The sequence below is a fragment of the Bos mutus genome, chromosome 11 (genome assembly GCF_027580195.1).
Source record: "Bos mutus isolate GX-2022 chromosome 11, NWIPB_WYAK_1.1, whole genome shotgun sequence".
Classification (NCBI taxonomy): domain Eukaryota; kingdom Metazoa; phylum Chordata; class Mammalia; order Artiodactyla; family Bovidae; genus Bos; species Bos mutus.
The window spans coordinates 93,039,240-93,066,425 of NC_091627.1; the positions used below are offsets into that span (position 1 = coordinate 93,039,240).

Consider the following 27,186-nt stretch of genomic DNA (forward strand, 5'->3'; position numbering starts at 1 on the left):
GTGAAGATTCCAGGAGGAGGGACCACTTTGAAATTCTGCCTCTTGTTCATATTAAGTCCTTCCTGCTGCAGGTTCTAAGCCTCATTCTGCATTTCCAGATCCAGAACAGGAAGGAGGAAGGCTAGAGTGTCACCCTGCCATTGGCTTTCCTGCCACGCTGGTCTTCCTTCATCCCAGTTGCCACTGGGGTCTCTGCAGTTCAGAGAAGCAGAGGCAGTTTCTATATGGAGGACGGAGGGAGGTCCTGTGGCTTCAAGTGGAGACTGAAAGCACCTGTATTTCCTCCAGGAAGCTCCCCTGGATCCCCTGCTAGCCCCTGTACACGTCACTGCAAATCACTCATTAAACAAACATTTATTGAGTACTTTCTATGTGCCAGGTGCCAAGCTAGGCGCTGTTGATACAAAAACTGGACAGTCCCTGCCCTCAAGGAGCTTACAGTCTAGTGGGGAGACAGAGCAGTCAGCAGGCAAGTAAGACCAGAGTCATCTGTGTGGTGTGCTGGAGGGAGACGGGACATTGAGTTCCTTGGAGGAAGTGAAGTCTAAGTTGAGAACTGACAGAGAAGGTACCCAGGTGAGTAAAATGAAGGAGAAGCAACGGGGCATTTCTGGATACAGGAGGCTGAAATTCAGAGTGCAAAGTGGCCCGTGAAGAGGCCAGAGAGGCAAGCAGGAACCAAGACTCCACGAGTCTCACGAGCCATGCTAAGGGGTCTGGATTTTATCCTGAGGGCAGCGGAGAGCCATGGAAGGTTGTAAGCCAGAGAGTGACTGGATCAACTATGCATTAGAAAGACAACTCCAGCTGTGGGATAGAGAAGCCAAAGGAGGCTGTCACAACAATCCAGGTGAAAGCTGATGACCGTGGGAGTGGCTCAAATGAAGAGAGGTTAAGAAGGTAAACTTGACAGTTGTTAGATGTCTGGGCAGAAAGAGAAACCAGGTGTCTGGTTGGGCTCCTGAGTGATCTTCGGGCCAAAGCAGGTACCCAAAAAAGGCAGGTATGCAGAAGACAGCAACAAGTGCTGTCTGGGCTACAAGATTTGTCTGCGTGCCCAAAGGCAGCAGAACTGTGGTTCAGAGGACCAAAAGGGATGCTGGGGCTGGAGGTCAGCTCTCAATTCCTTGAAGCCGTGAGCAGGGACAGGCTCCTCCAGGGAACCCAAGATAGAACTCTGTGCACAGGGCGAGGGGAGGAGCCTGCACTGGCCTGGAAGGGAGCAGAGAGGGAGAACCAGCCACAAAAGGGCTTGGGAAGCTGGCAGTGATGAAACCTGCCCAACGCTGCAGAGATGCAGAAAGAGATGTGAAAAGGGTCCACTGGACTTAGCACAAGGCTGCTGGCAACCCCTGGAACACAAGCAGTGGAGTGAATGGAGGGGCAAAGCTGCCACTGGTGAGAAAGAGACAGCAAGAGACAGCAAGGCCGGCTGCTGGCCAGCAGTCAGGACACTGGCCTCCAGCCTCCTTGACCTTGTCCTGCCTTGTCTGCATAGGACAGAAGGGCCTGGCCATCTCAGCACCACTGAGAGGAGGCCAAAATGGCTGCTCCTCCCCAGGAAAGGGGAAGGCTGATTATTTTTAAGAGAAAGCCAATACTAAAGCCAAGGAAATGAAGGGCTATGGTGGGACTGGAGGCAGGAGGTAGAAACAAGGTTTTCAAGCACAGAGGTCTCCCAGTGGCTGAACGGTACCATAGGCGTGCTGTCCGTCTCTGCACCTGCCTGCTTTGCTCTGAGGTACAGGACGTGCCGGTAATGGCTCCCACGGGACTTCATTCCCACACACACTGCTGAGGACTTGGAAGGCACTAGAGTTGGAGTGCAAGGTCGACAAATGCTGCCCTGTGCCCAGGACCTGGCCTGTCTTCTGAGAAGACACTCACCTCCTAGGAGCCACGACCACTCAGAAGAGAGGGCCAGCCCTGTGTGCTCTTAGAGTAACAGACAGCTTCTCCCACCACCAGTTTCTTACACAACAGGCTGTAGTCCAGGCTGCCTGGAAGCCAATTTTTATTGTTTCTCCTCAAGCCCAAGCCAGAAATCAGCCAGAAACCACTCCTCTTCCCTACGACAAGACTTACAAATAGGATATTATACATGTTCTCCTGAAAAATCTAACCCAGTCTCACACTATCCCCTCTCTGCCTCCAGCCTGGCAGTCACAGAGCCCCAGGGGAAAGAAGAGACGGAAGAAGGGAGAAGGGGATTAAGAAAGGTTGCCTCCACTTCCACTCCCCATCCCCCCACCAGGTTCGGCTCCTCATCTCCGTCCCCTTCCCACTATGGGCCACAAGAACGGTCCCGTCGGAAGGGCAAGACCCAAACATGGAAAAAGAGCCCTGGTGCAGCAAAGCCAGTCCGGGTGGGAGGTCTGCAGAAGAAAGGAAGATGAACTTTCAGGGTATTAAGGCAAACAGTGCCACCTAGAATCTTTATTCAAATGGGAATCAGCACTTGGACAGAATTCACAGTTCAACAGCAAAAACTTGCAAGTGCTAAGTCACAGCCCCTCCCGTGGCCATCTGCCCACTGGCAGTTATCACTGTCTGCTCTTCAGCTTCATGGCCCTGGCCCTACCTGCCCGGGCTGAGCCAGAACTCCTGACCGATCACAGGAGGAAGCAGGAGGGCCACAGGGGCTCGGCTTCTGTGCACCCAGGTGGGTGGTAGCCTCCTGCCTAAGCAGGCCCTGACTCCTCCCTGGCAGCCTCTAAGGTCTCAGCCTCCAGCAGTATCAGATCTGACCTGAGCTGAGCCTCCTGAGGAGGGTGGGGATGAGGGCTTCCAGGGGAGTGGAGGGAAGGAGGGCCAGGGCTGGGGGAAGGTGCCGACCAACTCCCGGCCCCCACCCAGTGCGGAGGCCCAGGGGCCTGACTCTCTGGCTCCTGCGCCAGCATCCCCTCCCCAGGGGGTCAGTATATCTTCTGCCGACTGGGTAGGATGGCCTCTTTGATGAATGAGAAGACAACCAGGATCCCTAAGCGTTTGCCCCGCTTGCCTTTGGTGAAGTAATTGGAGACCACGTCATCTGTGGAGACACAGGCAGGGAGATGAGTGTGTGTACGTGTATGCTTGTGTGTGTGTGAACACAGTGCTGCCCACCCAGAATTCAAGTGTCTCTATCACAGGGTGGGCTCTGGCTCCCCCAGCAGCTCAGGCCTTGCTGGTGCCCTCCCACCATGACCCCTTCCCACCCTCTTCTCACCTCCTGGCTGCATGGTGGAGGGCAGGACGTTCTCCCCAGCCGAGAGCGACACGAAGAACGCAAACGGGATTATCCACAGACAGAAAGTGAAATAGGCCAGGACCTGGCAACAGAGACACTGAGAAGATGATGCTCCCGGAGGTGCCAAGGCCGGTCCAGGAGCAGTCACTGTGTATCTTAGAAAGCTGGTCACGTGCACACTGACGACCCCACATGGGATCTCTGAAGGGGACCAGGGCCCAGGAAGCAGAGACAGGACAGCCCCAGAGACAGGACAGCCCCAGGAGAAGATTCAGTGGGGAAAGGTGGAGACTGAAGATGACCACGATTCAGGCCAAAATCCCTGAATCCTGGTCACCAGGACAAGCAACTCCTCTGAACCGAAGGATATAGATGGAAGGCAAAACCATGACCGACCCGTATCTCCTGGAGAAGTGACCTTGTTCTTCTCCAGGGTCCAAACTAGAGCAGCAGGGTTCAAGGTTGTGGCCCAGCCCTGCCCTGTGAGGTGTGCATCAGACCAGGTCACCCCACGCCCCTTCCTGACCTTAGGATGTCAGGCTGGGTCCTGAGAGACCCAAAGGACTCACTGGGTGACAGCAGTGGCCTTCTTCCTCAGCCAAAGGGTCATTGCTCCTCATACTCACAGCTTTCTAAAATCATCTATATTATTTTTTCTTAATGTGTTATCCCTGAATAGTCTGTTTCAAATCACAGCCAAATACACAAAGAAATCACACAAATCCCCTTTACCCCTGCTGTCTCTGTTAGTAGTCTGAAGACATACTGAAGACTTCTTACCTCTGAGAAAGGATAATATTCCTCTGCAAAAAACTGAAATGCTAGGTAATGATTCACCACCACTAGCCCTGTTGAGGGAATGAAGAGTCAGTCAGTCTCAGGGATGACATAAAACAGACTTTTAGCCTTCACAAGGCCCCGGAGGTCAGAAGCCAAGTCTTGGTCCTGACTTTACACACAACCCAGAGTGCAACGTGGGCCAAGCACGCTACTCTCCAGCACTCAGGTTCCCGTCTGTTAAAACAAAAGAACGAGCCCCCATCTGCCCACTGCCGAGTGTATGAGTTAAATCAGAAGTAGATAAAAAACTCCTTGAATGTTATAAAAATGAGACTTCAGTGCTACACAGCCCAAAGCACCGTGCCAAATGACTTGGTCTAGAGTGGCCCTAAGTCCTGAAGAGAGCTCTGCATGGGCGGTGGGGGAGGAGGAAGTCACGCCGAGCACTCGCTCCTGCGTCCCCTCCAGACAGAGGCGCTCACTCCTCAGGAATAAAGGGCACCATCTGCTGGACGTTTTGCAGTGCAGTCTCAGGGCTCCTCAAAGTTCCGGGGACGCGGGTCTCTCCTTATCCTGCCCCGGGGTAAGGCTGGCTGATCTGAACTGGTATGTTCTGCATCCCCACAAACCTCCTTCATGTGCAGCCAAATTCAGACAGAGGGAGATCCTGGGGACCCGCTGCTCAGACACAGGCGTTCCTGTTGTGGTGAAGTGAAAGGCAGACACCCCTCAAACCCAACACCCCTCAAATACGCCTCGCTGGCAGCAGCACGGGCCCTTCCTCTTTTCTCCTCTTGCCACTCCCCTTCTACAGCAGAGACAACAGCTCTGCCAGGCCTAGCCATGCTCTAGGGCAAGGGCTTGCCGAAAGACAGGATGGTGCCTTACACCCACAGACCTTCAGAACAACTCTCCCAGGCATCCAGAGGGCAAGTTGAGGAGTGACAACGGGAAGCCAAGGGAGCATGCCATTGTAGGTGGGGGGTGGGGGGTGGAGAGCACCCTCCCACCTAGGAAGAAGCAAGAGGGGCATAGTGTCCAAGGAAGGACACCTCACACCAACCCCCACAAATCTTTCAGTGGAATCAAACCAAGGCACTCAGTCCTGGCTTGAACACCATGCCCTCCTGTGAATGACAGTTTCTTTCCAGGTTCTCTCACAGAAATAGAAAAGTAGCTCTAAGAAACCCCAATTCCATCTGACATCTTGACAAAAGGCTATGATGACCAGTAACAACTGAAGGGAGAAAAGGCAATCCTGGTAACCAGATTCTGTCTAGAACCTTTTCCAGAAATAACTAGAGCATCTATGTGCCGAATGACTTTCCCAAATATCACTAAACAGATGGAGACGCTAAGGTCAGAAACTGGTGGCAGAGCAAAGGCAGGAAGGCCAGGGCCCTCCAAACACGTTTGTCTACCCCAAGGCAACTGTCTGCAGGAGACCCGCAGCCCCACGAAGCTCACCTTAATCATGGCCTACGGCCAGACGACTGGATGAGCGCTGCCTGCAGGCCGGGGGAAGGCTTTGGGCTTTTCCTGGCCAAGTGGTTTCTTAAGGGCTGTAACTACTCAGCCGACCCACTTCTTTTTCCTTCTCGAATCTTTCAAACCCCACCTGCCCCAGGAAAGCCATCCCTCTCTGAGCATCCCAGCCCTCCAAATTCTAGTCACTAGAGCCAGTGTGGGCTCTTGGTTCCTCACATGTGAGAGCCCCAACTGCCAACCAGCCTGACCTCCTGGAGGACCTCAGTGGTTTGCCTCCCTCTTCGGTGCCATAGACGGAGCTGGGCACATCCCACCTCAGCTGTCCCTCCCACTCCGTCCCCTCTCACCGCACGACAGGATGAAGTTAGGCGAGGTCAGCATGATGAAGGGGAAGGTCTGGAGGAGGCCAAAGTAGACAAGGTTGGTGAAGAGGCCAACGCCAATCATGTAGGTGGGGAAGCGCTCAAAAACGTAGAGGCCAATCAGCACAGCTGTGGAGAACTGAACAGCGGAGGCGCACAGTGCAGGGAGCTGCTTCCAGGCAGCCTTCCTGGACTCACTAACCCCTAGCCTACTCAGGGCAACATGCTTCAGTCTTTCCTTGTTTCACAGCCACAGTTCTGACCTCCCCAACTAGGCTCTCGGCTCCCAAAGGGCAGCACTTTTTAACCCCAGAGGTTGTCTGACAGCACCCCACAGCTTACACTGTGACCCCAGCACACATACATAGATGTGATCAAAGTTCAGATTTCAATCTAGTCTTTTCCATCCCCCCCTTTTTAATGCTGATAATGACCTACTAAATTGATTGCACAACCCAACAATGAATCACACCTGCAGTTTGAAAACCACCATTTTGAAGGACTTACAGTTGTCAGCGCATAACAAATGGCAGGCAGTTAGCTGAATGAAGGACTAACTCCTGTATCAACACCTATGAGCTGGTCCCTGAACCCAGGGCTGAGAGCTATGGTCTTGTTTCCACAACTGACTCCCTACCCCAGGTCATGCCAGAGAGAAAGTGGCTCTGACAGCAGGTGATTTGAGAGGCAGTGGACTCCTCCTGTTCAAATGTGCCTCCAGCCCCTCCCCAGCCTCTCCTGCAGCTGCAGAAACCACCAGCAGTCTCTCCTGTGGCTTTGACACGGATGGCAAGGATTGTATCATCAGGAAGAGAAGCCTTCCATGAGCCCTGAGCAGGGCAGGGCCTGTGCCACGGACGGTGTCTCCCTCTTAGAACAAGTCACTTGGTTCAACAAGTACTCAAAACTGTCCTTAAGGTTCCTCTCAGTTCTAAATGCTGTGAACAGAGCAAGGGGCTAAGACCACTGAAGACAATCAAAGGCAAAGCCATGGTCCTGTCAACACAGAACAGGCACTTGGCTCTCACCTTAAGGAACCGAGAACAAGGCCTGCAGTGAAGCAATGCCACTGGGGAAGGAAGCTCCGGAAGACCTAGGCCCAGGAGAGCAGACCCAGGGGACCAGGTACAGGGCAGGGAGGTGGGGGATGGTACCCTCAGGAAACAGCAAGGTCAGGGGTCTCATCACCCAGGCCAAACTTTCCCCACTTCCTCCTTTTGAGGGAGGTCAAGAGTGAGGGGGATCCTGGGGAAAGCTGTCACTTACCCAGATCATGTATTTTATGATCCTGCTGGTTGCAACTGTGTATTCTTCTATCAATTCGGCCAGGTAATAAAGTCCGGCGGCTGGAGGGGGGAGGAGAGCAAGGCAAACAGGGAGAACATTAGCCAGGGTCACTCCCACCATCCTGATCAGCCCTCTATCTGCAGCTGGGTCCCACCCAACCTTTCATGAGTCCATGAGGTACGGAACAAACCAAACAACCCGGGTGTTACCCTCCCAAGTCACAAGTAAAACTTTGTCAAGGCAACTAAGGAGAGATTTCATAAAAGTGAATGGAAACCTGTATTTGATGCCTCAGCACAAACCTAACCTCTGGCCCATAAAAGGGAATTTCTTTCACTCATCCAATAAATATGCCAGAGGCTGGGCTGAGAGCTGGGCACACTACAAGACAGACAAAGTCCCCTCCCTGACCCAACTGTGAGGGGGGGCCGGGGGGAGAGGTTGAGCAGTAATGGAGTCAGACGATCCCAGTGTGACAGGTGCTACTTTAGGGGAAGAACAGGGCGCGGCTGGACCATCAAACCTCATAAGGAGGGCTTCTCGGAGGTGCTGAGACCTCAGCTGGGATCAACAGTAGGAAGGAGGGGAAAGCGTGTCAGAGAGTTGGAAGCACGAAGGGCCAGAGGCGAAAGGCCGGCGGTAGGGGTCGGGAAAAGTTCTGCGCGGCCGGCTCTGCGAGGACGGGCGCGACATTGGTTGGCGGTGCGCGGGCAAGGGGCATCTCAGGCAGCCTCTCCCGGGCACCGCTGGGGTGGACTTTGTGACTCCTGGAAGGACCCGCGGTCAGCTGGGCTGCTGGGGCCAGGAGGAGAAACAGGACCAGGCGGGACAGGAGGGGGGCTGCGAAGGCGGGAGGGCCGGGCGGGGGTCTCGCCGGTCGCCCCGGCGCCCTCGTGATGCGACCCCCGGCGGGCACAGATGCCGGAGCGGGAGCCCGCGCGGGGCCGGGTCGCGCACTCTCACCGACGGCCAGCGTGATGAAGGCCACCTGGATGAAGAGCGACAGCCAACTCAGCACGTACATGAACCACATGGCGCCCCCGCCCGCCCGCCCGCGACCACCGGGACGGGCCTGCGCGCTCCGGTTCGGGCGACAAGGAGCCGCCGCCACCTTCGCCGCGTCCCCGCCCCGCGGACGGTAGTGCGCCGCCGCCGAGAGCAGCCCGGCCCGAGAGCCGCCCTCGGCCGGGTCAAGACTAGCGCCGCCTACCGGCGCGGAGGGCCAACAACTGCTGCCCCAGCGGCGTGTGCCGGCGGATCGCCGGGCTCCCCCGGCTGCACCCAGAAGACGATACGCAATGCAACCCGGGGAGGCGGGACAGCCGGTCCTGAGGGGCCGGAACGCGGCGCTAGTACCGGAGCTCGAAAGGTCACCTCCGGCCCCTCCCTGTGCACTCTTGCGTCAGTCTGGAGCGTGATCCCTCGCCTCCCAACCCCTCCCCAGCAGCCTCGGACCAGAAGGCTCCAGGCAGGTTGCCCAGGGCTTTCTTTTGCTCCTGGAGGTAAAAGAAACAAAATTCTCGAGTGCCAGGCAATGTGCTAAAGGCTAGGCTGTAGGTTCAGGATGGAAATTAATCCGATCCCAGGAAAGTTACTTGCCTCAGGTTGTACCTCTACAAGTGGCACAGGTAGAAACTGGGGCATCTTTGATTAGCCATCCTGAAGCCTAACTCTCCCTCTCTGTTGACTTCGTCCATTAGGTGCTGAATGCACCTAATTCATTAGGTGCTGAATTTACTCCACCTCTGGAAGGGCCAACTGAGCGGCCGCAAAAAGCAGGACAGCCCATCAAGAAGTCCCCCGTCTGGTGGCGGAGACAGGCATGCAAAGATAAGGAATGTATAAGGGGCCTCTGGTATGTTTCTTATCTCAGAACATTTTTCATGCATAAAAATAAATACATATTCCTCAAAAAATTGAACACAATTACCATGTTATCAAGAAATTTCACTCCAGGGTATATACCCAGAAGTATTGAAAGTACTGAGAGTCCCTGGGACTAGGAGGAGATCAAACCAGTCCATCCTAAAGGAAACCAGTCCTGAATATTCATTGGGAGGACTGACACTGAAGCTGAAGCTCCAATACTTTGACCGCCTGATGCAAAGAACTGACTTCTTAGAAAAGCCCCTGATGCTAGGAAAGATTGAAGGCAGGAGGAGAAGGGGACGACAGAGGATGAGATGGTTGGATGGCATCACCAACTCAATGGACATGAGTTTGAGCAAACTCTGGGAGTTGGTGATTAACAGGAAATCCTGGCATGCTGCAGTCCATGAGGTCACAAAGAATCAGACACGACTGAGCGACTGAACTGAACTGAACTGATTCAAGGTAGAGATCCAAAGGAATATTTGCACACTCATGTTCATAACAACGTTATTCACTATAGTCGAAAGATGGAAAGAAAACAATTCAACAGATGAATGGATAACCAAAATGGTACATGTATACAATGGAGTATCACTCAGCCTTAAGAAACAGGGAATTCTGACACATACTACAGTATGAGTGAATCTTGAGGACCTTATGCTAAGTGAAATAAGCCAGCCACAAAAGGACAAATATTGTACGATTCCACTTATCTGAGGTGTCTAAAGTAATCAAATTCATAGAGACAGAAAATAGAATGGTGGTTGGTTGGAGAGGGAAGGGACAGTGGGTGATAGGGAGTTACTGTTTGATGGTACAGAACTTCTGTTTGGGAAGATGAAGAAGATCTGGAAATGACTCGTAGCGATGCTTGCATAACATTGTGAATACACCTAATGCCACTGATCTGTACACTTAACATGGTTCACGTGGTAAATTTTGTGTTATGTATAGTTTGCCATGAATAAAAAAATACATAAGCTTACAAAGCAAAAAAAAATTCACTGAAATACAGATATCAAAAAATTTTTTGATAACTGCATGATATAGTCATATATATATGACTTCCCTGATGGCTCAGTGGTAAAGAATCTGTCTGTAATGCAGGAGCCACAGGAGATGCAGGTTTGATCCCTGGGTTAGGAAGATCCCTGGAGAAGGGAATGGTAGCCACTCCAGTATTCTTGCCTAGAGAATCCCATGGACAGAGGAGCCTGGTGGGTTACAGTTTATAGGGTCACAAAGAGTCAGACACAACTGAAGTGACTTAGCACACAGCACATACACACACATGTGCTTCTTTATGAATGAATAACATAACCCGTTCTAACAGAAAGTCTAGTAACTACCTGCCTGTGACATAATAAGAAATATATACATATACATATACATATATATATATATATATATATTTTTTTTTTTTTTTTTTTAGTCTCTGCCCACAGTTCCTGACACAGAACTCCTAGGTTCCTTGGAATTTCCTGAGTGATAGAAACATCTTTTGTTCTAATGAGGGACTCTTGGTGAGCTCCTGGTTAGCTTCAGGATGGGGGCTGGTCACCAGACTGGAAGTTTGGAACTTTCTTTCTTTTTTTGACCACGCTGCTTGACTTGGTGGGATTTTAGTTCCCCAACTAAAAGGATCAAGCCAGGGTCCTCTGCAGTGAGAGCTCGGACCTCCAGGGAATTCCCTAGAAGCTTGGAACTTTGAATCCTATCCTCTGTCTGGCAGGAAGGGGAGAGGGGCTGGAGATTGAGTTAAAAATCATGAGGAAGCCTCCATAAAAATCTCTAAAGTATAGGGTTCAGAACGGTGAACACGTCCACCTGAGGGGAGGGGGGTGCACCCCAACTCCCTGAGGACAGAAGTTCCTGGACTCAGTCCCTTCAGACCTCACCTCTTCGTATGGCTGTTCATCTCTGTCCTGTATAATGTCCTTTATGATAAACTGGTAAGCATAAGTAAATGTTTCTGGGTTTGGTGAGCCATTGTAGGAAATTATCCAATCTGAGGTGGTATGTAGGACCCTTAGTTTTGCAGCCAAGTGGAACAGAAGTGTGGTACCACAGGGACCCATGGCTGTGGCTGAATCTGAACTGAAGGAAGTGCTGTGGGACCAAGGTCTTAAAGCTGTGGAGTCTGACAATAACTCCAGGCAGATAGTCTCAGAAATGAACACAATTGTAGGGCACCCAGTCTGTGTCCAGAGAGTCACAAAGTTGATGTGTGGAAAAAACCCACACATTTAGTGTCAGAGTGTGGTGCGTAAAGAAACCGTTTTCCTCTACTACCACAATGACAAAGAAGGGATGAGTGTAAATATTTTCAAAATACCTTCAACCATGTGAGATGAGAAAGTCACAGATACTGCCAATTATTTTGAGTGTGTTGGCTGCATTCATAATGGAAGGACATGTTAAATTTCTGTTAGACCTTAGTGTAAATAAAGGAAGTTTTTTCCCTTCCAGGTTTCTAGAGTCCTTCAGTTTTGTCTCCCTGAATTTTATATATGCTGACTTCTAAGGCGTCCCCACACCCCTGGTTAAGAATTTCTGAGGGCTGTGTATAAGAAATGTGACCTTAAATGACTGCGTGCTTATTTACAAGGCTCTTCACAACAGCACTGGGAAAGACCGAGAACAACCTAAATGTTCATTAATAGGAAACTGGACAAGTATGTTTTGGTACATTCTAAAGCACAGCCATAGAGACAGTTGAGACTGTTCTCTATGTACCCATATGGGAGGATCCCCTTTTGAAAAAAGCCAAAGAATAAGGAGAAAGAATCTGCATAGATATTTCTTTATATGGGCTATCTCTGGAAGAGTCCACTTGAAAATGGTCACTTTGCTTGCTTCCTAGACAGAAAGAGAGGAGCTGGAGTCAAGAGTAAGAGAGGGCATTTACCGCATGTTTTGTATATCCTTAAAGTACTGAACTATGTAAATATATGTAAATGTATCACCTATTTATAAATTAAATTTAAAATGTAAATGTTTGTAGTATGCTGGGCCTGCTGCTGCTGCTAAGTCACTTCAGTCGTGTCCGACTCTGTGCGACCCCATAGATGGCAGCCCACCAAGCTCCCCCGTCCCTGGGATTCTCCAGGCAAGAACACTGGAATGGGTTGCCATTTCCTTCTCCTAGGATGCCTCAAATTGTCTGTCCTTACTCAGTCTCTTTGTGAGAAAAGCATATGGTGCCTTACAAGTCAGTCAGCTAGCCTTGGATCACGTGATCTGGCCTCCTGATGGGCCCAGTAGGGGAACTTCCTGGTCAAGTTTTTTCTGTTGGATACTTCGTATTTGAGACAAAGAAGTATCAGTGAGTAGAAGTACAATAAAATCTCAATTGATCGTAGTTTTTATTTTCCTGAGCATTATCCTCCCAAGGAAGGAGGAAAATATAATAAAAATATCCCCCCATTCCTCCCCAGAATTGTAGATAAGGGAAACATGAGGCTGGACAAGGTTAAGGGCATTCAGATGACTGATCCAGGACTGTTATTCCACAGCTGGGCATTTTTACTTCCCCACAGTCTTAAAGCCAAAACTTGCCCTAGGAACCAAGGTTGAGGACTCACAGTTCCTCAAAAAAACACAGCCTCTTGAAGTAGGAATGGGAAAAAGCAGAAGGGCTCTCATGCTTAATTCAAGGAACCCAAGAGTGAAAAGATTTGTAGAGTGAAATGTTTATCAATTTACATATTGACAGACCTTGGTACCTCCATACATTTTTACCAATGTTACACATACTCCTTTAACTTCTACTGATTCACTAACTCATATGTTACCTATTCGATGCCTGGGAGTATGGGACTCCATTCCCATATATCTCATGAGGATGTCCTAGGGAAACTAGACGTCAGGTGAATCTATTCTCAGAAAACCATCGCTGCTTTTTGTTTCTTTTTGTAGTTTTTCTAAATGCACTCTAGTGCATATATAGTGTTCTTACTCTGTGCCAGACACTGTTCTAGGTGATTTGTATGTTTTAACCCATTTAACACTGACGTCTGGCATAGGACGTAATGCTGTTGCCATCTGCTTTTTACAGATGAGAAACCGAGGGAGGTTCAGTGCCTCACCTAACGCCTCAACGGCTAGTACTTGAGGAGCTGGTGTTTGAATCTGGAGTCTGGCTCCGGAGCCACGTGGTTTGCTCTGGTCTCTTACAGTAACCTGCCTTTGCTGTCGGGGTGATTCTGCCTGCCTGGTCGTGGGCTGGGCCCTGCCTGTCTCCCCGCAGGCTGCCTGGTCCCCTGGCTCTGCCTCTCGTCGCTCTACCTTTATCCTTATAGGAGGTAATGAATACAAAACGGGGTTCTGACTTTGACCACCTCTGCTCACCTCTGGTCCCCTCCAGCGTCTTCACTAACTAACCTCACACTCTCATACCATTACCCCTTCACCGCACCCAGGGCAAGGGACTGCCTTTAGTGGGTTCTGTGGTCCGAGTGGTTGTGTGGCTGGAACCTGGTCATCCCTCCGCGCTGGGAAGGGCAAGGAAACGCGGGGTGAAAAGGCTGGGGAGTGCAGCTCGTGTTCCCCTGGCCTGGCTGTGTTCACTGCCGCCCTCTAGTGGCAGCCAGAGGAGCTGAAGCGGGGCAAAGCCGGGGCTAGTTCAATCTGAGAGGCAGTTCACAAACACACTACACACCCTCACACTACACACAATTGGAGACAGGGTCTACATCAGCATCAGGGCCTCTGCTGCCCCTGCCTGGCTTGGCTACAATGGTTGTTGTGTGAGGGACACTATGAAGTCAGAGATAGGCAGGGACAGGCAGGGACAGGCTGGAGACCCAGGCCCCTCTTCCCTCCTCGTCCTCTCGTCCTGCTGTGGGCTCTTGTCTCTCTCCTGGCCAGTTCCCCCGCCCCAGAGAAGCACAGAGTCAGGGATGGAACGACTTAAGAGCGTGTGCTACCCCATCCCACTTGATGTGTTACATTACGGGGTCTCCACATGATGGCCCCTCTTTAAGGTGCCCACACCCAAGAGGAAAACTTTTCCTGGGATGGTCCATGTAGTCAGGAGGTTTATTCTTTGGCACCTCATCTCTCAGGCCTTGGTTCTGCAGCAGATCAGCCAGAGCAAAATTCTAGGAAGAGAGAAACCACAAACAGTGGAAAACAATGGCCACTCCCATGTCCGCATAATCTACAGGCTCATATAATCTAGGCCTCCTGACCCTGTTTCCCTGCTGTGCATCTGCCCCATCCCCCACCCCACCGCTGCACCCCAACCCTTTCCCCACCCCCAACCCTTTCCCCACCCAAGCAGCTGCCCTGGTGTTCCTGGAACTCCTCCCCCATCCCTGTCACATGCCTGGGGCCCCAACTCAGGTGGCTGAGTTAAGGAGCTTTCTAGTGACAAGTCTTCAATAGGCTCTATTAATTGCCTCAGCCTTGTCTTCAGCTAAGCTACCAGAACTGAGAGGGCCTGGTCCGGGCTGAGGGAGGGAGATGTGTAAGGGTGTGAGGCTGGGGAATGACAGGAAAGAACAAGTCAGGGAGAGGGAAGCACTCTAACTTGGCAAACATCACCTGATACCCTTGTGGATGTCTCTGTCTCTCTCTGTCACACACACACACACACACACACACACACACGAGCTCCTGAGCAGGGTTGTGGGGAAGCAGCTGGCTGATGGAGGTCCAGTCAGGGCTGGGAGCTCTCTCCAAGGAGAGGAGGCAGCCCCATGAGCCCAGACAGCAGACAGCCATTCACGCTCGCTTGGCCCTTACTCATCACAAAGCCCTGGAGTTGCAGGCAGAGTGTCTTCCTCTTGTGACTCAAGCAGCTCCAAGTGGTCTCCCATGACAGAGAGTCCTGACTAGAAGAAAAGGGCCAGCTCTCTGATGGGCCAGCTCTCTGATGAACCAGCTCTCCTCCCCTCCCAGTCACAGGCAAACTGGGCTGAGTTGGTCTCCCTAGTCTTCCTGGCACCACACGATTCACCGCAGATCATCCTGCAGTGGTAACCAGTGCAGGAAAAGTGAAAGTGTTAGTCACTTAGTCGAGTCTGACTCTTTGCGACACCATGGCTCCTCTGTCCATGGGATTCTCTAGGCAAGAATACTGGAGTGGGTTGCCATTCTCTTCTCCGGGGCATCTTCCCCACCCAGGGATCGAACCTGGGTCTCCTTGCATTGCAGACAGATTCTTTTACTGTGTGAGCCACTAGGGAAGCCCAGCTAGTGCCAGGGGGAACTCCAATTAAGAGGAGGATAGCAAAGATCATCACAGCATCAGCCACCAGAACAGAAGTCCAAACACTTCTGTCCCCTGAATCTTGGTGCTGGAGTCGCCAAGGAAATCACGACACAGTCGAGCCCTGAGTGGCCTTTACTCAGGTGGAGAAAGAGCAAGGGCAGCTTCAGCAGTGGGCCTTGGCCCCTCACGGGCCGCAGGTGGCCCTCAGGATGGTGCAGCCGATGCAGGCCAGTTGGCCTCTGTGTACCCCTCTTGTGTGGAAGCAGAAGGACCCCAGCCCCTCCTTCCTGGAGTTTGAAATAATGAAAGCTTGGGGTTTGCAGGAGGGCCAAGGATGTAAATAAAAGCAGAAAAAAGGAGCACAAACTGAGCTGCAAATGAGAAAAGATGTTCCCACATGAGGCGATAAGCTCGGCATAGGCTGCATGGGCTTTTTAATCTCTTGGGGAGGAAATGTTCTGGGCCCAAGGCCTGTTCTCCAGCCCAGTGAGGGTAGAAAGACTGTACAAGAGACTGCCTTTGCCACCAGATACACTGCTTCTGGATACCTACTCTCCAGATATTTCTCTCTCTCTCTCTCACACACACACACACACACACACACACACACATGCCCCGCTACCGCCACCAAGCCCTCTCCTTTCTGTCGTTCCCACGTGGAACACTTTCACCTCCCATGCCAGCCTCCTCCGCTTCTGCACACTTTTTGTGGTCTGCATGTCGTCACCTCCTGCCATGGGCAGAGTCAGGTGCTTCCAGTACAAGGAAATGGAGATCTGGAGGCTGAGGGCCTGCTGCCAATCGCCCCTTTTCCTTCCTAACAGACCTTCTGTTTTGCTTAGAGCAGCGATGTGCCCTGCTTCTCAAATAAAACAGGAGGTATGGGCAGCAGGGCGTGACTTGGTGTTTCCAGACCCCAGAACCCTTCCCACCCCTGCTTCCCCCCCACCGTTTAGTTGTAGGAGGCACACAGAGTTTCAAGAGTCCTAACTGCCCCTGGGGTATGGTGGGGAAAGGCTACCAGGGCCCCAGCTTCCCAACAGCAGCTGCGTCCACGTCCCCCTGGTGGGTTACTCTCTCTGAACGAAGAGTTGGGGGCTTCTCCATTTCACTTGCACAGCCTAACAACTTCTCAGACCGCTGGAATTAGACTCCGGGCCAGGGCCCAGGCTGCGGCAGTTTCTGAAATGCTCCCATGGCGCAGGAGACCCCACTGTTTGCACAAGGCTTCTGCAGGGCAGCCAGGATGAGAACCGCTGCCCCGGTGGGGAGAGGTGCCCAGGAGAGCACAGGGCGCTGCAGTCTTGAGGCCCCGCCCAGCTCAGGTAGTCCAGCGGCTGTGTTGGCTGAGGAGGGGCCTACATGTAAGGCGAGCCCACCCAGTCCTCCTTCTTCCTCCCCTTCCTTCCAGCTCCTACTCAGCAAAGGGCTTCTCCCTGAAGTTTTCTTGGCCCTACTCCCACTCCCACAGAGGACACTGAGTCATGGCCCTGGACCCTACTTCTCCCCCCTCCCCCCGCCCTGCACTGCACAGACTCTCCTCTCTCAACTCACAGTGTTCTTCCTGCCCCTCCTCTCTGCCCATCCAGTTTCTACCAGTCTTTCAAGACCCATTTCATATTCCTCCTCCAGGAAGCCTTCCTGAGTGCTCCAGCCCATTCTAGCTCCCATCTTCTCTGGCCTCCTGTTCACACCTGGAGTCTATGGTCCTCACCAGGCTCATTTACTGCCTCCTGGCGACGCCTTCCCTCCCCGCCAGTCTGGAAACCCATGCCTGCCTTTCCCCCGCCCTGACCCCTTGCCCTCACCCAGTGTGGTCAAAACCTGGGCGAGGCACTTAGAGAGGTTCTGAATCCAGGGCCCTCGTTGCCCCTCCCAGCTCCACCTTTTCCCCTCCCCACTCCCAAGTTTCAGTGAGGGTCCAGTCTTAGGAGGGTCCAGAGAGAGTCAGGTTCAATGGGAACACACAAAGATGCAGCTGCGGCCACTGGGATGGATACACTGCGCAGAGGGCTAGATTACTTCTTAATTTCCTCCAAATTTAAGTCTCTGAACCCCCCACACAGCTGAGCTGCCATCCAGCCAACCCGCCTCCTTGCCCACCACCACACTCCACACCCCTTCAGGGTAGGCAGCAGCCAGGACGGGAGTCTGAGACCACAGCCAGAGGTCAGTGAGAGGCCAGTATGAGTGTAGGCCTTGTTTGGGGGCTGCCGGTCTGGCCAGCCACGCTGCAGCGGGTGACACTGATAGCAACATCAAAGGCAGAGCTGAAGTGCAGGTCTCTGCCAGCCAGCCCCGCAGCCCCGCAGCCCCCAGAGCTGCTGTCTCCACCCGCCTGATGAGAGTGGAGGCGGCAGCTTCTCCCCGAGAGCCGCGGGGTCACGCTAGGGAACAGGGTGTTACCGTTTCAGAGGCTAACAGGCGATAAACCACAAGAAACCTCACGCACTCACACCCAGAAAGGCACGTACCCAGAGAGGCCCCCACACAGCTGGCACCTGCGGGATCCACAGAGGCACCCACCTGCAGACATACAGGCACGGGGGCCTCGATCACAGACACACAATCAACCAGGAAGGACCCGAGCTGACACAGTCACCGAATACACACAAGTATACGCACTCACACAGACCCGCAGACAAAGCTTCACGGGGAGACAGACACAGGCCCCATGCCTGCCGTCACCCTGAGGCACCCCAGTCAGGCTGTCCCAGCGGAAGCAAGCCTTTGGCTGGGTTGGTGTGGTGACAGTTTTGCTCCCAGAACTCTTCCCTTGCCTTTCGTCCACCCAACCTCTCCCAGAGGCCACCTGTGGCGGAGCCCGCTAAGCTTCCCCTCCTGGGCCTGCAAGGCTCCCTGTCCAGGGCTTCTGGGTTTGGGAAATGAAAGACAAGGTCTGAAGCCAGCTCTGGCACCTTTGCTGGGGTCTAGAGCCTGCCCTTCCCACAGGGAGGCGGTGCGCAGAGCGGGGAGGCCTCCAGCTTTGCCCAGCCCCAGCCCTGCCAGGCCTCCCAAATCTGGGCTGAGAGAGCATGTCCAGGGCATCCATTGTCCCCTCCAGCCTCTTTGCAGTCCCATCACACCATCTGCCAGTGGTTCCTTGCGTCAGAGCACCCACAAGCAGCCTTGCCTCTGGCCTCTTGGATGCAGCTTCCAGGCCAGTTCAGAGCCCTCTTCTCTCTCCATGGGCAGTGGCTTCTCTGGCCACCCCGTGGACACATCGGCAGAGCTGAGGGGCCTACCTGGGGAGGCCTGGCTGTGCTGGACAGTGAGGGTGGATTTAGCAAGCTGAGTTGGACAAGTAGGTTCTCAATGAGGGCTGTTCCCAGGTCTGGCCTGTCAGATATCCCCCCAGCTGTGGGGTCTCCCCTTTCCTCCCATCCACATCACGCACAGTGGAACCCTATCTCCTTCACTCTGGCCCTGTTTCTGCACTCTGTCTACAGCCCTCTGCTCCGGATAGTCATGAGCTGCCTCCTGCTCGTGTAGATCAAGATCACCTCCTCCGAGGGGCCCTCCCTGATCACAGCCTCAAACGGGAACCCCTGTCCCATTTCCTGTTTGCCTTTCCTCTTAGTACTTTCCTCTACTGCGGCCACAGAGTAGTTATTCACTTGTTTCATTTTGGTCTCTCCCACTAGAACATAAGTCCCTTGAGGGCAGGGACTTTGGCCTGCTCAGTCTTAGAATTCTCAACTCTCACGAAGCAAACACACAAAGCACGCACTAACCATGCTGAAGGGACGTGAGCTGGTGTGTGCATGCACACTGACACGTAAGTCCTGGATGATGAATGGGTAACATGCACCACACACGTGTATACACACTGTACATGCATGCACACAGCACACGTGTGCACACGCCACACACGTGTACACACGCACCACACGTGTGCGCACACATGTACCACACGTGTGCACACACACCACACACATGTACACATGCACCACACTGTGTGCGTACACCACACATGTGTATACATGTACCACACATGTGTGCACACACCACACATGTGTGCACAGGTACACACATGTGTGTGCACAGACACACTAACTCTCGGGCAGAGGCACGCGTACGCCTGCGTCTCACTTGGCCCAGCTGCCCTGAGCCCAGGGGAAGTGTTATCACCCACACTCCGCAGTGCAGGCAGCCTCCAGCCAGACTCCACTCAGCCCTCCTGGTGCTAACTCAGGCTGACACACCGGTGGCACATGGGGCTTCTCGTGGAAGCCGCGGCAAGCCCACTGCCACTGTGGTGGCTGCTAATTGGCTCTCTGTTGAGCCCTGGGTCACCGCTCGGTCAGCCATGGCTGATACCTTCTTCCCACTTGTCTCAGGAAAGGCGCTGCTGTCCCCTCTGCTTAGGCCTCAGACAGCCGCTGAACCGCACATGCCCGGCCACGGGGGACTGGCCGGGCCAGCGAGCCCTGCTGATGGTGGCTCCTGCTCCTCGAACTCCTAGGAGAGTGCAGAGATGGCTCAGTGCACAGGACTGGCCTGGGGGGATGTGGTGTGATGACAAGGGTGTAAGGAAGGCTCCAAGCCCAAATATCTATGAAGGATGACCTGTTCAGTGTCTGAAAAGCCATTGTTAGAGGGACAGATCTCTAGGTCCATCTTTGCTCTCCCTCATCTGTTCAGTTCAGTCGCTCAGTCATGTCCGAATCTTTGCGACCCCATGGACTGCATCATGACAGGATTCCCTGTCCATCACCAAGTCCCAGAGCTTGCTGAAACTCATGTCCATCGAGTTGGTGATACCATCCAACCATCTCATCCTCTGTCATCCCCTCTCCTCCCACCTTTAATCTTTCCCAGAATCAGGGTCTTTCCAAATGAATCAATTCTTCGCATCAGGTGGCCAAAGTATTGGAGTTTCAGCTTCAACATCAGTTCTTTCAATGAACACCCAGGCCTGATCTCCTTCAGAATGGACTGGTTGGATCTCCTTGCAGTCCAAAGGACTCTCAAGAGTCTTCTCCAACACCACAGTTCAAAGGCATCAATTCTTCAGTGCTCAGTGAGGCTCTCCTTATGGTTTCTCTTAAAGTGCACATCCTCTAATGGGAGTGGGCGGGGAGAGGAAACCCCACAAACTGGAATACTACAGTCGATCTCTGCTGACATGCATCTGTCAGGGTTCATACAGATGCCCCTGGCACCCCATTTCCAGGGATTTTCTAGGGATTTTCCAGGGATTGAGTAGAAGCAGTTGCCCAGCTTCTTGCCATCCCCAGCATTAGGGTTCTAGGGAAGATGAAGTGGCTTTTCCTCAGCCAAGGCTGGAATCCTCAGTGGGAGCTGGTTTACAATGTTCCTCTCAATGAGGCTTGATGGTGGAGACTGGGGCAGTGCCCAGGCCATGAGAAAGCTTAAGACTTGGCCTCCTGAAAGGGATACCTACTTCATGCCCACCTTTCATGCCTCCAGAGCCCATCTTGGACCCCTTCACACTTTCACCAGGACCCAAAGTCTCCCATCAGTTTGGGATTAGAATACCTCCCACTCTGTAATCCGTCCCCAAATCCTGCCTCCTTCAGGAAGGACCCTCCTGATACTCTGGCCAGATCTTATAACCTTTGTCTACATCCTTACCCCATCTATCCTACTCAGGGGATTGTAGAACTCTGGGCATATTTGGGTGCTAGCATGCCCCTCCTGCCTTTCACCCCTCAATGCCCCAGCTCAGGGGTTCATGACTGCAAAAAACAACAACAACAACAACAAAATCCCATCTGGTCATCCACTCCAATGGCCTCCTTTGATATATTCCACCACTCAGAGAGAGGCAAGACATTGGGGCAGGACCAAAAGAGGCTCTGGGCAACACTTCCTACGCCGGTCATGCCCTTGCTCTATGTCTGGAGAGCTGAAGGCCACACTGCCCTTCCTCCTTAGGACTCAGAAAAGGCTGGGGCCAGCCAAGGTCTTCCTGAGCCAGTATTTGGGGAAAAGATTCTGGGCTGCCCCAGAGAAGGAGGTAAGAGGAAGGGAAGGTGTGGAGGAGGGCAAGGCCCACCTGGCTGGGCCATGGCTCTGTCCATCTTCTCCAGGCCTTGGGCCTCCAGCAGAGATGACCGGGCTCTGGGAAATGGTGCAGGGCTGCTGGGGGTTCCAACCCAGAGGGAAACAGTGTACACCTGGGACTCTAGGGTGAGGCGGCTTGGGGAGCTGAAAAGCCCAACTTTTAAATGCCAGTGGATGATCAGAGAGAAAAAGAAAGAAAGTGAATAATAGAAAATACACTTCCAGCTGGATTACCCTATGAGATCACTGAGCTGGAAAAGGCCTCCAGAACCATAAAATAGATGACCCTGTAGATCAATATTCTCTTCCAGAGTTTTCAAACTGGAATTAAAAGAAAATGTGTGTGTGTGTATGTGTGTGTTCATGTGTGTGTTGGAGGGGCAGAGATATTAGGCACCTCACCTCTTGTGAGATAAGACTTCCTTGGTACAAGTGTCAACTACAAATTGGCACTTGCCATGGGTGCTGGCCATCTACCTCTATAAGGGTTAAATCGTGTGTTGTTGCTGACCTTTAAGACCCCCCTGAAAGGAGTTCATGGTGGAGAGCTGAAATGAGGCACTCTGTTCTCCAGGAAAACTGGCAGAGCAGATCTTTGGATACATATTCTTAGGACTGATTTTATGAGCCCAACTTTTGTGTCTCCTCATATCTAGATAAGCTCTAAAATCCATCATGGTGACACTGTTCCTCATGGCTAGTGAAGGCTTTCATGAGACTAGCAGAAATCTTATGGAAAATTACATGCTTGATTGTTATGTATTCCACCTTTGCCCAAAATCACATGTATACACTGACTTTCCCCCCCACCCCCTGCCTCTTTGGAGCAGTTTCCCAGCTCTATCTAAGCTGCTATCTCCTGGACTGAAGACCTTATTTTGCCTGAAATAAAGACTTGTAACTCTCATGTTGTGCTTTTTTTTTTTAAGTCAGCACAAGTATCCTTGCTTATTGAGCCATTAAACAGGATGAAACTGGTTGTTTTCCTTTGGGGCTTTTCTGAGCCTTAATGTATTGATGGGCAACAGGACTCCCCAGGATAAGGGTGGGGCAGGAAGACTAAAGAGGACTCAGTATTCTGAGGGACCACAGGAACTCTGTTCTGGAAGTACCAATGAACATCTCTCACGGAAACATCATTTGGGAAACAATGCTGAATTGATCTGTGGAACAATACCTCATTCTCTTATTTGCAGTGACATGTAAATCCTGCTCTCTTAAATTATTGGAAGACAATTTTATTGAACTGAAAACTCAACATTTCTCCTCCTAAAGACACCTGAGCCATATAATCTGTCTTGGGTCATTGGGGCAACAGACAGAGTTGCCCTAGGACTCCTCTCCAGGAGTGATTTTTTTTTCAGAGTGACCAACTCATCCTATTTTTAAATAAGATGAAGTCCCTCAGTTCTGAGCAAACCAGACCATTGGTCTCCCAATTTCTTAACAGGTATTGAAATAGCAGGGATTGGCTCCAGTTGAAGCCCTTTGAGATCGGCAGGCAGGTCATCATGAAAGGGACTGTTTTAACTGATTAAGCTTTGCAAGAAAGAGTGTGGGGCATGAGAGGATGGTCACTTCCCAGGTCTCAGATGAGTCCCTGGGACTAGGTTCTTAGCTTTGCACAGAAAAGAATTCAAGAACAAGCCATAGTAAAGAGAAAGAAGGTTTATTTGGGGGAGATACACATTCTGTAGACAGAATGTGGGCCATCTCAGAAGATGAAAGAGGCCTGGAAACACGAGGTGGCTAGTTTTTATAGGTTGGGTGATTTCATAGGCTAATGAGTGGGATGATTTGTTATTGCTGTGGTTTGGTCACTCAGTGGTGTCTGACTCTTTGAAACCCCATGGACTGCAGCACACCAGACTCCCCTGTCCTTCACTATCTCCTGGAGTTGGCTTAAATTCATGTCAATTGAGTCAGTAGTGCTACCTAACCATCTCATCCTCTGCTGCCCTCTTCTCCTTTTGCCTTGAATCTTTCCTAGCATCATGGTCTTTTCCGATAAGTTGGATCTTCGCATCATGTGGCCAAAGTATTGGAACTTCAGCTTCAGCATCAGTCCTTCCAATGAATATTCAGGGTTAATTTCATTTAGGATTGACTGATTTGATCTCCTTGGTGTCCAAGGGGGCCTCAAGAGTCTTCTCCAGCACCACAGTTTGAAAGCAACAATTCTTTGGCGCTCAGCCTTCTTTATGGTCCAACTCTCACATCTGTACATGACTACTGGAAAAACCATAGCTTTAACTAGAGGGACCTTCGTCAGCAAAGTGATGTCTCTGCATTTTAATATGCTGTCTAGATTGGCCATAGCTTTTCTTCCAAGGAGCAAGCATCTTTTAATTTCAAGGCTGCAGTCACTGTCTACAGTGATTTTGGAGCCCAAAACAATGAAATCTGTCACTGCTTCTGTTGCCCACCAAAATCTTGGCTTTCTCTGCCCACGGAAGCTGAATAAAAAGACAAAGAAAGTTTGAAGGAAATAGAAAGGTGCCTTTAATCCTCAGCCGGTGGAGGAGGGGACCACAGTAGGCTCATACCTCAAGGACTGTGGGCCCCCTTTCGGGGCTTTATATAAGATGAGGGCATGCAGTCTGGGGTCTGATGAGGAACAAAGGTGTAAGGATCTTGTATTCTTCCTATCGCATTGTTTCCAAAACAGTCATAGGCTGGAGTCAGTAACTCAGTAATTGAGTCTGGCAGTCTGGTGGCCCTGCAGCCTTCTCTTTATAATTCAAAAAGAGGAAAACTAAAAGTGGTGGTCTGTGATGAGACTGCTGTAAAGGTAAGCACCAGATACAGAATGTGATTAGCATAGAGTCAAAGGATAATAGGTGCAAAAGGTAGTTCATTCAAAGTTAGGGGGAGAAAAGAAAATTTAGTTAACAGACTAGAGATTAGGGCGGAGAAGGCAATGGCACCCCACTCCAGTACTCTTGTCTGGTAAATCCCAGGGACGAAAGAGCCTGGTAGGCTGCAGTCCACGGGGTTGTGAAGAGTCAGACATGACTGAGCGACTTCACTTTGACTTTTCACTTTCATGCATTGCAGAAGGAAATGGCAACCCACTCCAGTGTTCTTGCCTGGAGAATCCCAGGGACTGGGGAGCCTGGTGGGCTGCCGTCTATGGGGTCACACAGAGTCGGACACGACTGAAGCGACTTAGCAGCAGCAGCAGAGATTAGGAACAAGTGAAAACTAGGAATGTTCAGAAAGACTAAACTCTAATAAAGGAGTGGGACAAACTGGGAAATAGGAGTTGGTGAAACGTTTTCCACTGGCTTTACATGTGACAGATTTCCTAGAAGTTCAGCTCACAGCCCTCCCTCCACACACACTTATTTCTGGGGTTCCTTTTGTACCATAGTGTCAGGAGAGGTGCCAGCTGCTGCAAAGTCGAATGATGAAACTGGGAATTCTATAATTATTTGAGCACGCATCATGACCCAGGTTGTTCGATACCTGGGTTGGGAAGATTCCCTGGGGAATGGAATGGCAACCCACTCCAGTATTCTTGCCTGGGAAATCCCATGGACAGAGGAGCCTGGCAGGCTACAATCCATGGCATCGCAGAGTCAGACACGACTGAGCGACTAACACTTCACTTCATTTCATGACCGAAAGCATGTACCAAGTACTTCTAATCCACGGAGAATTTGGCCCGTCTGGTAGAATGGAAAAGGCTTTGGAGTCAGAGAGAACTGGTTCAAACTGGTTCAAATCGTGGCCCCTGACCTCTGGAGTTTCAGCCTTGGTAAGATTTATCTTATCGGGGACTTTGTGGTTAGGGGATGCGATGCTGCTTCTTTTTTCCTGTGATTCCTGTATGCAGCAGACTGCAGGGAGAGTCCAGGTGCCCAGGAGAAAGGAAAGAGCCTGCCCTGACACCTGCCAAGAGGATAGGTTTCAAAAATGGCAGTGTGCTCTGGGAAACTGGATGCTTCATGGGCCGAGGGAATCTCAGGAGCTGTTAGGAGAGTGGATGCAAATGAGGAAAGACCCTGAAGGGAAAACCTCAGATCTCAGCAGATGCCTGGAGCTGCCCTTACCCACAGCCCCCTGGCCCTTAGACACAAGCATGGGAAACCAAGAGGAGGAAGAACGAGAGGTCAGTCAGTCTAAACCGAAACCTGAAATCACTGAGTTCTCCTGTAAGCGGCTTGCTTAAGAGTGGAGGGTTGAGACAGAAATTATGCTTAGTTGTAGGAGAACAGGTGCATTTTAAACCCGCGAGTCTGTAGTCTAAAATAATGGACCCATTACGCAGGACATGCTTTCATGTATGTACTTCTAAACTGGGGTACACAGACCAGAGACCACTGTTGCTCTCACACATGGCAAACATCTATCCAGTGTGTGCTGCTAACGGTCTAACAGCCAGCTTTCTGGGAAATAAAAATAACAGCAATGTGATTGGTACCAGTTGCTGATTTCTGTGCTGTAAATACTCCCACTGTGGTAATTTAGAGCTATCAATGCCGTATCACTGAACAGTTAGGAAAACATGCACAATTAGCTCTTTGTGATCTAGTGTGGGCCAGATCCAGCACAACAGGCAAAGTTACACTTGTACACCTATGCAGCCACTCAGAGCTACCTAGATATGCAGGACTGTTTAGGTTCCTTAGAGAACTGAAATGCTAATTCTGTACATACACTAATACAGAAACATGCATAAAGATACAATCTCAAATACATGCCCTTGTAGATGAATTTAGTCACTTAGAACATATACAAATAAGTAATACAAATATATATCTACATATAGATCAATACAAGCCAAAACATGCATATAAATACATATATAAACACCCTCGTGCCTAGGAAGAGGGAGAAAACCAACCTGATTTTCTGGAATAGCTGGCTTGACCTAAGGCCCCCCTTTCAGAACCGCTTCAGATCAAGGCAGAGAGGCTTGAAGGGCAGACTGTGTACAATCATCCACACTTGCTTCTTTGGACACCTCACCCCTTCTGGATTGTTCCTGGTGGACCTATAGGTGTGGAAGAGCTCTTTCCTTCCAGCTACCAGCCTCAGAGTCCCACCTCTGCACTTAATAAGGCAGCCCCTCACCCCTCTCTCTTTCCCTGTAAGAAGCCAACTCCAGCCTATCTCTGCTCTTATCCTAGAACAACGAAGGACAAGGTCAGCATGATCCCCACCCAACTTCAGTCCCTCCCCATGACTTCTGCCCTGCTCCTCATCACTTCCTTGTTCATCTCTTGCCTGAGTCATTGCCCCAGCTTTCTGAGTATCTTCCTGCTCCAGGCTCTTCCCTCCCATTTGTCCTGCTATAAGGAACCTGCCAGATTAACTATCCTAGAGCACAGTGCTGAGGTCACACGTGCCCTGGTAACTTCCCAATGCAGGACACATTAGGGCTCGATCCCTCTGAGGCCCCCTGACCACTTGTCCAGTGCCAACTTCCCCAGTTCACAATTTCACTTCTATTTTCTCCAAACATCTTCCTCTCCCCAGTTTGTTCTGCAAAACATTTCTGCTGCAGAATCTGCTGGCTTCCGTCTTTAGTTCACAGTAATATTTACTGCTTCTCATATTTGTGGTACAGTGCTTTATAGTTTATAAGTACTCTTAAAACCATTCATGGACCTCCTATTATATGCCTGCTTACTGAGGTTAGCCCAGGAAATACAGTGCTGAGTGAAAACAGATGTGGTTGTGCTTTCATGAACCAAGCCAACATACCCTTTGAATATCTTGGATCCTCAGACGCCCCTGCTCCAAAATCATAAGCGGATTTGGGAGGGAAGATATTTTTCCACTATCTATTTTACCCGACCCCTCCCCCACTCCTCAGGAAATATGGCCTCCCTGGAGTCATGGGGACTAAGTAGAGAAGACAGAGAATGAAACTGGCTTGCAGATTCTTGGAGGACTTTACCAATCTTGTGAGC

At 51.3% G+C, this 27,186-nt stretch overlaps 1 protein-coding gene across 4 annotated transcripts; it reads right to left on the reverse strand.

Annotated features, from left to right (window-relative positions):
* Nucleotides 1–337: 337 nt before the first annotated feature.
* Nucleotides 338–26,376, reverse strand: TEX261 (testis expressed 261). Of its 4 annotated transcripts, none has more exons than XM_070379781.1 (7): nucleotides 26,115–26,376; nucleotides 7,126–7,205; nucleotides 5,845–5,998; nucleotides 4,010–4,077; nucleotides 3,209–3,326; nucleotides 3,002–3,031; nucleotides 338–2,375 (listed from the first exon to the last, which is right to left on the reverse strand). In XM_070379781.1, the coding sequence occupies exons 2-7, from the start codon at nucleotides 7,132–7,134 to the stop codon at nucleotides 2,164–2,166; spliced, it is 591 nt and encodes a 196-aa protein (XP_070235882.1). In that variant the 5' UTR covers nucleotides 7,135–7,205; nucleotides 26,115–26,376; the 3' UTR covers nucleotides 338–2,163. The 4 variants fall into 4 exon arrangements, with proteins under 4 accessions (XP_070235882.1, XP_070235879.1, XP_070235880.1 ...); XM_070379778.1 differs by lacking the exon at nucleotides 26,115–26,376 and adding an exon at nucleotides 8,110–8,289; XM_070379779.1 differs by lacking the exon at nucleotides 26,115–26,376 and adding an exon at nucleotides 8,110–8,287 and having other exon boundaries at nucleotides 3,209–3,311.
* Between the last annotated feature and the right edge of the window lie 810 nt (nucleotides 26,377–27,186).